Source organism: Hemiscyllium ocellatum, chromosome 2, assembly GCF_020745735.1.
Source record: "Hemiscyllium ocellatum isolate sHemOce1 chromosome 2, sHemOce1.pat.X.cur, whole genome shotgun sequence".
In the NCBI taxonomy this organism is placed as follows: Eukaryota; Metazoa; Chordata; class Chondrichthyes; order Orectolobiformes; family Hemiscylliidae; genus Hemiscyllium; species Hemiscyllium ocellatum.
The window spans coordinates 61,110,854-61,123,446 of NC_083402.1; the positions used below are offsets into that span (position 1 = coordinate 61,110,854).

The following is a 12,593-nucleotide window of genomic DNA, read 5'->3' on the forward strand; positions in this document are numbered from 1 at the left end:
GAGACCTAATTATCACCACCCTTCCCCACCCTTGTGATATCAAAATCAGAATCTTACCAGTAGTACCACAAAGAAATCCTTAAAACTCTCTCCAAAATTAGGCTTTAAGAAAGCTTTTGTAGTTACACCACTGTGGGCCTGAGAAACCTTTCGAAGTTGGACTTCTGCTGTACCTGCAAAAATAAAAGAATGTGTGCATTGTGAAACCACGTGTAGTTGAAGTATTGAACTGGATTTTCTGATGGCGACACAGACATTATTCCAGCAAAAATAGTAATTGCACATGGTATCCTCATGAATCCTCATTTTGGCAGGCTCTGAAGGAATTGCCTGAGAAATTGAGGATTCTATTCTTGGAACCCTGCAAAAATTTCTATTTAAATCAGAGATTTCAGAATGTTCCGATGACATTGAGTAAACTAGCTGCTCAGGAAAAGTTAGACTATTAAATATATAGAAAAACATAGAACAGTACAAGCCCTTCAGCCTTCAATGTTGTGCTGATCTTTTATCCTACTCTAAGATCAGACTAAATGACATACCCTTCATTGTACTATCTTCCATGTGCCTATAAATGCCCCTTGTGTATCTGACCTACACTGCTGGCAGTGCATTCCATGCACCCACCACTCTCTGTGGAAAGAACCTACGTCTGTCATCTCCCCTAAAATACATTGTCTAACTCCTGAGTAACCATTAAACAGACACCATACTTATCTGATAGAAGTCCTATTACACATCTTCCAAACCATTTACTACCTCAGACCCTGACCTGACACTCTTTCCCCCAGTTCTGCACCCAACGCCCTGACCTTAATGGTTGACACTCTCCCCCTTCAGTCATTCCACACTCAAACATCTTTCTACCTGAAGTTGGAAATACTCCTCCCAGCCACACTCTGCAGCCTAGTATCAACCATCACCACACACACACACACACACACACCTCCCTTGTGGACTCGAGCCCCCCACCCCCCACTCCCCCAGCTGCTGGACACTTCCCTTTACCAAGTATTGGACATACCTTTTCTATCAGCTGCTCTGCACATGACCTCTTTCTCCCATCTCTGGACACAATCCTCCCTTCACTTGACACTCAATCCATTTTCCACAACTGGACTCCCCTCCCCTGCTGCGAATCACACTCACCATTTCCCAAGTTCTGCACTCAATTTCACCTTCTGCTATTGCTGGACCCTTTCCCCTATTCGAGGAGAAAGTGAGGTCTGCAGATGCTGGAGATCAGAGCTGAAAATGTGTTGCTGGAAAAGCGCAGCAGGTCAGGCAGCATCCAAGGAGCAGGAGATTCGACATTTCGGGTATAAGCCCTTCTTCAGGAAGAACACTCCTGAAGAAGGGCTTATGCCCGAAACGTCGAATCTCCTGTTCCTTGGATGCTGCCTGACCTGCTGCGCTTTTCCAGCAACACATTTTCACCTCTCCCCTCTTCCTCCATTCTCCACCCAACTGCCCTTCCCCCTGTCCACACTCAAAGTCCTTCCCTTACTGCTGGACACACTCATCCATTCCTCCAGTCGCTTTCCTGAAGGCTAGATATACTCCACCCTTCTCCTACTCTGGACCTGTCCCCCTCCCCTGCTGCTGGGTACGCTTATCCCATCTTCTACTCTGCATGTGAAAGCCCACCCCCACAGCCAGACCTAACTTCCCTCACCAATCCTGACCTGTCCTGCGCTGGGTGCCTTATCTGGTTTCCTTGCCAATTTGCATCTTAGTATCCTGTCCACTTTGCACCCTACTCCTTGGCAGCTTGCCTCCGATGCAACTGGCACCCAACTTATCTGACACCTGCCTGCAGTCCCTATTGATCTGGCATCTTACTTAATTGGCAATCTATACCCTACCCATCTGGTATCTGAATGCCTGACACCTTATCACCTACCTAGTTGGTATTCCTCTTACTTGGCACCCTACGCTCACACACAGCATGCTACCCTTATTATCTAGAGTATGACAGCCTCTTTCAATTTCTGACTGGATGTTTAAAACTCAGAATATGGCAGCTGACTGCTGTGTAAAGGTGATGTGGCTTACCTTCCCTGATACCTCTGCACTATGAAAGAATTGTTAGATGGAAGTACAACTCTGCATTCTTGATGGTGCCCCGATCACAATCTCTTCTCAGAAATATCATGCTCCCTCCTTTCATAAAACATAATGGAGGAAGTACAATTTGCGTAAGATTGCCACTCCTCGGAAAATTGGCCTTGTGATTTCTGAAGTCATGTTTGGCTCTAACCAGTATAATTCTTGTCCATGCTTTGTTTTTGAAAAGCCATCAATAAAGTCAAGAGCCAGCGCAGAAGCTAAGTAACGAAAACAACCAATGCTGGAGATCACAGCATCCATGGAGAGAGAGGAAGCTAATGTTTTGAGTCTACACGACTCTTCACCATAGCTGAGTAAGCTCACTAAGTTGTTTTACAAAACTAATGATATATTCAAATACAATGTCTTTATTTCAATACTTTTCTGAGTTCTGAATACTTGATCAAGGAGAAAAACTGAGAGTGGATGTGGTGATCATATAGGGGCTGTGGCATTTGGAGAGAAAAAAATAGCACAAAGAACTAAATTGCTGGAGCTTGTTTTCATCAGTCTGCCATCATCAGTTTATTAATCTATGATAGTGTTGGTGAAAATAGTCATGGCACAGTCCTTGTGGAGATCATTTTGTCTTCACACTGAGAATACTCTCAACTAAGAATACTCTCAGCCATATTTTGTGGTATTACCGCTGTGTACCAAATGTGGAATGGTTTCATCTCACAGGTTAAAGCTGCATCTCCATGAAGTGATATGGCCTATCTGCAGCAAAAGAATTTTAAATCACTGTAACTTGGAGACTTAATGCCCGGCATATCTCTCACTCCCTCATCACCATCAAGCCATTTGATGAACTGGTTAAAAGGAGAGTTCAGAAAAACATGCTGAAAAAAGCACGAAATGCTCTTTAAAATGAGATACCAATTTGGTGAAACCACATTACATAATAATGTGCTTGTTAAACAGCAGAAGAAATATGCCACAAATAACTCAAAGTGATTCCACAATTAACATATAAGAGAAATGTAAAATTATATTGAGATTCTACAAATGGTATCGAACTTTGGTTAGAAAATTGGAAGCAACCTCCATCTGAAAAATGTAGGGAAGCCACAATTTTCCATTACTGGCTGAAAAATTGTGTCAGTTAGAACAGGCTGATAAGTGCTGCACTGTGATCTTCATCCTAACAGAAGCCTTGGATACTAACTATCCTATGAAAACATTGTCCAAGGGCCTCAAGCATTTGGATGGTGAAGGATGCTAACTAGCTAAAATACTTCATTTTCCACAATTTCTTATGTGGTTAGAAGGAGTAAAAGTGAGTTCCCTACACCATAGTCATGAAACCAATGTTCAAATGCACATACATATTTAGAAGGAATTAAATTTGGACATACGTTCTTAACACAGTTCTTTAAACTGTGCTGATGAGAATGTGAAGAATGTTTGTAATTTGAACTTCTATCGTCTTCCCAATAATACTTTCATCTATTTTAAATAGTTTATGTAGAGTGAGATTGATCAAGGGTCGTGCTTATTGACATTCGATCAGACAGCCCCTTTATTTCTACTCAAACTCAGAGATTGGCACTGTGTCAAATTTATGTCTGTGATTATAAATGGTAGTTAAAGACGAGGAAAATCATCAGGTGGAAAGTGGGAAATCAAAGGATAAGTCATTACAGTCCACTATAATAACTATGCAAGTAATTGAGACACATGACACTGAAGAAACTTAGTGAACCCTTGCATGAAAAGCATTGGGTTAATTTTTTTAATAGGTATTTTTAATTGAACGAAAAAAGGACATTTTAAAACATTTTTTACAAAATTACAAAGTAATACAAACAAGTAAAAACACTAATATACAATTAAATATATATAAAAGAAATAAATAATAATCAAAACATAACAAAAAAACTCAACTAACTACTAATCTATCCTACAAACAACCAAAGTATAAAATATCTTACATTACTAGTGAAACATAATGTAATAATTAAATAATTAAGTACATACTCAAAATGGATTAACACCAAGTCATAATAAAACCCGTATTTATACGGGATTCCTCCCCCGGGGGCCCCCAGACCAGCCACTACCATTACCACAGCCAGACAAAAGCCCTTGACAATATGGCCGAAAATCTGTATCGATATAGTTCAGAAAGGGCTGCCATATTTTATAGAATAATTCATTTTTTTGGTGCACCATATTTGTGAAGTCAAGGGGGATACATTCCATGATTAACCTGTGCCAATTCAAAAGTCCTGGAAGGCCCTCAGCTACCCAATTCACTAAAATATTTTTCCTTGCACGGAAAGAGAGAATGGAAAATAGTTTCCTCCTGTGCACATCCAGGGAGGGCAGATTTGAAAAGCCCAAAAGAGACACTGGATCCAATCCAATCTCCGTTCCCAAGATTTCTTGTCAGAGCATTTACTACTCTGTCCCAGTATTTGCGGATCTTGTGACATGTCCATAAACAGTGCGTGAGAGTGCCCACTTCTATTTTACATTTAGGACATACTGGGGTTGTTCCTACCCTAAATTTTGCTTGTCGTTCTGGTGCTATATGAACCCTATGGAGCATCTTTAATTGAATAGCTTGAGTTCCATTACAAATAGAGATCTTTCTGGCATTTTCCCAGATGTCCTCCCACATTTCAAAAGGGATTTCTAACCCCAATTTCTGGTTCCATGTTTTAAACAGTCATTCTATGTCTTTCGATACCTCGTTATGTAATAAGTGATAAAGAGTACTGACCAAGGATGAACTCTTCTCTCTCTATCCGATTTGTAGGGACTGTCTAATAATGTGGTCTTCTTCTGTATATAATCTCGTATTTGGAAACACCGAAAAAGGTCTCCATTGGGCAGTCCAAACTTCTGGTGCAGCTGCTCAAAAGACATCATAACCTCCCCACCGAACAGGTCCCCTAAGCAAGAGACACCTCTGGACCTCCAGGTTTTAAATGTAGCTTCTGGCAGCCCTGGCTGAAAACTCCATGCTCCCACTATAGGAGTATAAGGAGAGGTTTTCTTGTAAGTTACTCTCATCTTGCCGCATTATCCTCCAGGCTTTAATTGTATTTAATACAATAGGGTTTTTGCAATAATCCATAATAGTCCTCATCTTATCTAAAAATAAAAGATTGATGAGGGGACACTTTGCTTGGGAGGCCTCGATGTCTAACCAAATTGATTGTGGGTCACAAGAGACCCAATCAGCTACGTAGTCTAATGGAGAGCTCAACTGATACCTCCTAAAGTCTGCAAAATCCAGTCCTCCCCTTGCTTTTCAAAGCTGCAGCTTTCCTAATTTGTTAAGGGGCCATCTATGATTCCAAATAAAGGAACCAAGCCAGCCGTGTAGTTAACACAACGCCAGTCTCAGCAACATCAAAGGAAGCATTCTCATAGGATAAAGGAGACGACGCAGAATATTAATTTTAACTCGAGCTACTCTGCCCAACCAGGATATTGGGCAATTTCCCCAGCGTTGAAGGTTCTGCCTTATTTTCTCTAGTAGGTGTATAAAGTTGGCATTATACAGCTGGCCAAATACAGGGGTGATAAATATACCTAAGTATAGAAAACCTTCCAGTGACCACCGAAAGGGAAAGCAAAATCTGTCCAATAAATTGGATATACTGGCGAGACTACCAACGGCATGGCCTCCATTTTCATAAAATTGATTTTATAGCCTGAGAACATACTAAATAGATTGATCACTTGAATTAAGTGGGGCACAGATATCAAAGGATTACTTAAGAACAGGAGGACATCATCTGCATAGAGAATGAGTTTATGTTTACCCGAACCAACCCGTGGAGCCACTATGTTAGAGTAGGTTTGTAAACCTTCCACTAGTGGTTCAATTATTAGCGTGAATAATAACGGTGAGAGAGGATATCCCTGACGACAGCCCCTACTCACACTGAAGCTATACAAACCTAAACTATTGGTAGTCATGACTGCTTTGGGGTCATTGTACAATATTGAGACACATTTAGAAAATACCTCTTCAACACTGAACCTTTCCAGAGCGTAAAAAAGATATGACCATTCAACCAGGTCAAATGCCTTCTCTGCATCCAAGGAGACAACTATCCCTGGTATTCTTTCCTGTTGACAGGCTTGTATCACATTTAAGATCCTTCTAACGTTGTTAGATGATCTACGGCCCTTGATAAACCCTATCTGGTCCTCTTTTATGATATATGGTAAGACCCTCTCCAATCTTAATGCTAACGTTTTAGAAAGGATTTTAAAATCTACATTTAGCAAGGATATTGGTCTATATGGATGAGCGATCTTCTGGGGCCTTTCCTTTTTTGAGAGAAATATTTGCTTCTCTCAATGAAGGCGGGAGGCAGCCCTGACTATATGAGTAATTATACATGTCCATGAGTGGACCAGCCACTTCCCCTATGAATTCTTTGTAAAATTCAAACTGGACTCCATCTGGTCCAGGTGCTTTGCCACTCTGAAGCTGTCTACTTGCATCGGGTACTTCCTGGGTTATCAGGGGAGCATTCAGGATCGACATCTGCTCCAAGATTGAATCTGGAAAGGCCAAGTTTTTAAAGAAGGACTCCATCTTCTTAATTCTATCCTCACAGTCCTGCAATTTATACAGTTCAAAATAGACCTTTCTAAAGGCTGTATTGATCCTTTTACAATCACAAGTCAGAGTACCAGCACTTTCCCGAATGGACATGATAGCTTGAGGAGCCTTTTCTGTCCTAGCAAGAAATGCTAGGTATCTGCCAAGTTTGTCGCCATATTCATATAGTCTTTGCTTTGCAAATAATATTTCCCTCTTTGCTCTTTGGGTAAGTGCGGTATTCAAGGCTGTCCAAAGGGCTGTGATCCTTTGTAGCTTAGTAATAGAGGGCCTATCAACATCCGCTATCTCAGTTGCCTTCAAGAGAGCCTCGAGTAGGCACTGTTTTTCTCCCTTTTGTCTTTTCTGGATCACAGAATATGAGATGATCAAACCTCACACATAAGCCTTAATGGTCTCCCACATCGTCGAGGGGTTACTGGCTGTACCTGAATTAATTTTCAAAAAGGTTTTGAATTCTTGAGAATACGCCAATGTCGGGAGCCTGTCCTATTGTCCCTAGTCTTAACTTCCATATATACTGCGGCACGATCAGAGATTGCTATATTACCTATTTTGCAGAACAATATGGAATTTAAAAGGGTTGAGGGAGCAAAAAACATATCAATTCTAATATGACACTTGTGTGGGTTACAGTAGAAAGTAAAGTCTCTGCCCTGGGGGTGAAGGCGCCACTACACATCTACTAGCCCTAACTCCTTATTCAGATCCACCAATTGTCTAGATCTAAGAGATATACCCATAGTACTCTTGGGTATCCTATCTGTCTCTGAGTCCATAATACAATTAAAATCTCCTCCTATAATTGTATGGCGGGCCCCAAAAGTCATCAACTTGGAGAGTGCTTCTGTTATAAATTTGAAGAGGTATCCCAGGAGGCAATGAAGATTCAAAATCCCACACCCCTCTCCATTTATTAGGGCTTTGATCAGTATATACTGTCCAGATTCATCTTTTATCTGGCTTAAGATTTTGAAAGGAAGATTCTTCTGAATGAGAATTATTACTCCCCTACTTTTTGAACTAAAAGATGAGAAAAAGGCCTGGTCAAATCCACCCTGTTGTAATTTTAAGTGCTTTTTGTCAAGTAGATGTTCTCCTGTAAGAGAGCTATATCAACCCTTTTGAGGTTTGATAATATCTTCTTCCTTTTGATTGGTGAATTACTCCCCTTGACATTCCAGGATCACCACCTCAGCAAATAGCTAGCCATGATCGTCCAGGCAAGCCCGAGACCCCCCAGGAAGAAGAACCCCACCAAAAACACCTGAGTAAAGACCATGGAAAATTCACAAAAACAAAAATTCTTTAAGACCTTTACATCAACACAATTAAAACTATTCCTAAGTAAAAAAAATATAAAACACATTTGAAAGGAGATTTACCCCCTTGCTCCCAGGGGGTGTAACTACTTATCAATAACAACCCCCCCCAACTAGTGCCCTGCCCTCATACCAGACATTATAAAATGGAGTAGACAAATTCAAGTGTTCTCTAAAACCAAAGTTAAAAGTGAGTGATCCACCACCTTCCCCCACAACACCAACACCTAGGTGCGTTTAGCAAGCATAATACAAAATATAAATATATAAAACTACGAAGTTACAATCCCAGCAATTATTAGAAAGCGAAGTAAGATGACAGAAGAAGAGAACTCCACTCTAAGAAAAAGGTAGGGCAAAACAACTCCCCCCTCCCATCCCCCCCGCTCCCAAACCACCGCCCCCCCCCCCAACACACACACACACACACACAAATCAAATAAGCCGCATGGCCTGTAAAAAAGTAAATCACATAGTGAATAACAAATAAGCCCCCTTCCCTGCCCCCCAGAAAAGGTAATGAACAAAAAAGGGATGGAAAAGAAAAGAAAGGGTAAACCGGGTGTGAGGGGAGTTGAAATAAAATCATTATCCATAAGGTTTGAATCTTACAGTCTATATAAGAGACTTCAAAAATTCCTTAACCTTCGGTGATCCAAAGTTGTATATGGATCCTTTGTGGCTGAAGTGCAGCGTTGCTCGGTAACGAAAGGAATATTGGATATTTAGGTCTCATAGGCGCTTCTTCACTTCATCGAATGCCCTCCTCTTGCGGACCACGGCTGGAGAAAAATCCTTGAATAACATAATCTTGGAACCCTTGTGCATCATGGCCTGGGGATCCTTCCCCAGGACTCTGGAGGCTTCCAGGAGCATCTGCTTCTCTTTATAAGTTGGAGCCAGAACAGAACCGGGCGGGGGCACTGGTCCGGCCCAGGCCTGCGTTTAGCAACCCGGTGGACCCACTCCACTCACACCTGGCCTGGTCCAGACTCCAACTTTAATATCTGAGGGAGCCATTGCTCCAAAGAAACTGTGAGCTGGCCTTCCCCATCCCATTCGGAAAGGTCCAGCAACCGAATATTTTTTTGACAACCCTGACTATTGAGGTCGTCGATGTGCTCTTCCAAGGTCCTGACTCAGTGCTCGAGAGCCCAGACCTGGCCCATGGCTGACTCGGCAGCAGTTCCCAAGGGCGCGGCCTTTTGCTCTGCCCCTCTGACTCATTGTTCGAGATTTTCAATTTCTCGGTCACGCTTCTGCAGCACGACTCCCAGCTGGTCCTGGATTCTTCAATGAAGGCGCGATCCTCTCCTGCAGCTTGTTGATCGTGGAGATCAGGCTCGCCTCTACAGGAGAGTCCCCCGAGGCGGCCACGGACATCTCTGCTGCTGCTGGAGGGGGTGGGGGAGGGGTCCCTGCCTGTTGCGAATTTTGGGAATTTTTGCCCTTAGTCATTTTAAGAACAAACCAAACTGTTCAATTTTGATGTAAAATGACTAAGTATGATGGGCAAAAGCTATTTTAAATGATTTAAAAGGTATGGTGAAGGTGGGTGCCCAACTTGCCAGAGTCTTAGGCAGAGCACTACAGACTCAGAATTGCTGGGTCGCCGCCATCTTGAATCTCCCGGGGTTAATTGTTAAGGTATTTATATACCACTTCAAATGGAAGCATCCTTCTAAATATTTTCAGCAATGCTGAATATAGCCATCTACATATTTTACTTTGACCTTCCAGAGTTTTAATATAGTAATAATAACATTAAAGTGAATGAGTTAAAAATTAATTTGAGCACAGGAGTTTTAATGTATGATTTGGTCTGTCTATTGAGCAATCTATTGAAGGTCCCCTCAGTTGAAAATAGTCCAGCACAATCCCCACTGCTAACTGGCTGTACACTAAACAGTAACCAAAGAGTGTCCAGGCTCTGAAAGGCAGTCTGTCCTCTTCGGGGAAAGTGGAATCAAAAAAGAATATCTGCTGAATATCACAGCTGTAACTGAACAGAAAGAATTGGAGTATCAGGACAAGAATGAACTCTTGGGCTGAGTCATGGGGGTCAACAGGGGGAGAGAAGGGAGAGAAAATGTATTTAAATGAGAGATCAGTAGCTTTTCAGGAATTAGAGAAGGGGACGATGGACCTTTTGTTTAGAATCAGAGAGTCAGAGATGTACAGCATGGAAACAGACTCGTCCATGCCGACTAAATATCCTAACCTAATGTATTCCCACTTGTCATCACTTGGTCCATATTTCTCGAAACTCTTTCTATTCATATACCCATCCAAATATCTTTTAAATGTTGCAATTGTTCCAGCCTCCATCACTTTCTTTGGCAGCTCATTCCATACACACACCACCCTGTGGAAAAAGTTGCCCCTTAGGTGTCTTTTATATCTTTCCCCTCACGCTAAACCTATGCCCTCTAGTTCTGGACTCCACCACTCCAGGGAAAAGCCGTTGTCTATTTATCCTATCATGCCCCTCATGATTTTATACACACCTATAAGGTCACCTCACAGCCTCTGACGCTCCAGGGAAAACAGCCCCAGCCTATTCAGCCTCTCCCTAGAGCTCAAAACCTCCAAACGTGGCAACATCCTTGCGAAATGCTGCATTTAGGAAAAGCAAAGCAGAGCAGGACTTATACACTTAATGGTAAGGTACCAGGGAGTGTTGCTGAACAAAGAGACCTTGGGCTGCAGGTTCATAGCTCCTTGAAAGTAGAGTCACAGGTAGATAGGAGAGTGAAGAAGGCGTTTGGTATACTTAGCTGAGTCACAGAGGCATACAGCACAGAAACAGACCCTTCAGTCCAACCAGTCTCTGCCTATCATAATCCCAAATTAAGCTTGTTCCACTGCCTGCTTCCTGGCCCATATCCCTCCAAACATAGAACATAGAACAACAGAGCGCAGAACAGGACCTTCAGCCCTCGATGTTGCGCCAACCTGTGAACTATTTTCAGCTCACCCACCTACACTATCCCAAAATCATCCATGTGCTGATCTATGGATTGTTTAAATCTTCCTAATGTGGCTAGGTTGACTAAATTAGCAGGTAGGGCATTGCACGCCCTTACCACTCTCTGCGTAAAGAGCCTGCCACTGACATCTGTCTTAAGTCCATCACCCCTCAATTTGTAGTTATGCCCTCTCGTACAAGCTCGTACATCCTAGGAAAAAGTCTTTCACTGTCTACCCTATCTAATCCTTTGATCATCTTGTATGCCTCTATCAAATACCCCCTTAGCCTTCTTCTTTCCAATGAGAATAGACCCAAGTCTCTCCGCCTTTCCTCATAAGACCTTCCCTCCAGACCAAGCAACATCCTGGAAAATCTCCTCTACACCTTTTCCAATGCTTCCTGTAATAGGGCGACCAGAACTGTACACAATATTCCAAGTGTGGCCGTTTTATATAGTTGCAGCATGATGTTGCAATTCCGGAACTCAATCCCTCTACCAATGAAACCTAACACACTGTATGCCCTCTGAACAGCACTATCCATCTGGGTGGCAACTTTCAGAGATCTATATACATGGACTTCAAGATCCCTCTGCACATCCACACTGGCAAGAATCTTTCCATTGAACCAGTATTCTGCCTTCCTGCTATTCTTCCCAAAGTGCATCACCTCACATTTAGCTGCATTGAACTTCATTTGCCATCTCTCAGCCCAATTCTGCAGTTTATCCAAGTCCCCCTGCAACCTGTAACATTCTTCCAAACTGTCCACTACTCCACCGACTTTAGTGTCATTTGCAAATTTATTAATCCATCCACCTGTGCCTGCGTCTAAGTCATTTATAAAAATGGCAAACAGCAGTAGTCCCAAAACAGATCCTTGTGGCACACTACTAGTAACTGGACTCCAGTCTGAATATTTTCCATCAACCACCACTTGCTGCCTTCTATCAGAAAGCCAGTTTCTAATCCAAACTGCTAAACCACCCATAATTCCATGCCCATGCATTTTCTCCATCAGCCTACCTTGTGGAACCTTATCAAAGGCTTCACTGAAGTCCATGTATGCCACATTAACTGCCCTATCCTCATCTACATGCTTGGTCACCTTCTCAAAAAACTCAATGAGTTTTGTGAGACACAACCTGCCCTTGACAAAACCATGTTGACTATCTGGAATCAAATTGTTGCTAGCTAGATGATTATAAATTTTATCTCTTATAATCCTTTCCAAAACCTTTCCTACAACAGAAGTAAGGCTCATTGGTCTATAATTACCTGGGTCATCTCTGCTGCCCTTCTTGAACAAGGGCACAACATTTGCAATCCTCCAGTCCTCAGGTACTAAATCTGTAGACAATGACAACTCAAATATCAAAGCCAAAGGCTCTGCTATCTCCTCCCTAGCTTCCCAGAGAATCCTCGGATAAATCCCATCCGGCCCAGGGGACTTGTCTACTTTCACTCCTTCTAGAATTGATAACACCTGTGCTTAACAAACCTTGATCGTTTATAGTATAATATCTCGTATCTCATTCTTCTCCTTTACAATATTTTCCTTTTCCTGAGTGAACACCGATGAGAAATGTTCATTTAGCACT

The 12,593-nt window shown here is 42.2% G+C and overlaps 1 protein-coding gene across 1 annotated transcript in view; it reads right to left on the reverse strand.

Annotated features, from left to right (window-relative positions):
• The window catches only part of LOC132825857 (solute carrier organic anion transporter family member 4C1-like), a 169,368-nt gene that overhangs the window by 62,038 nt on the left and 94,737 nt on the right, over positions 1-12,593 (reverse strand). The window contains exon 6 of the mRNA XM_060841427.1: positions 58-173. Coding sequence (XP_060697410.1) covers positions 58-173 — 116 coding nt within the window. The remainder of the gene's footprint in view (positions 1-57; positions 174-12,593) is intronic.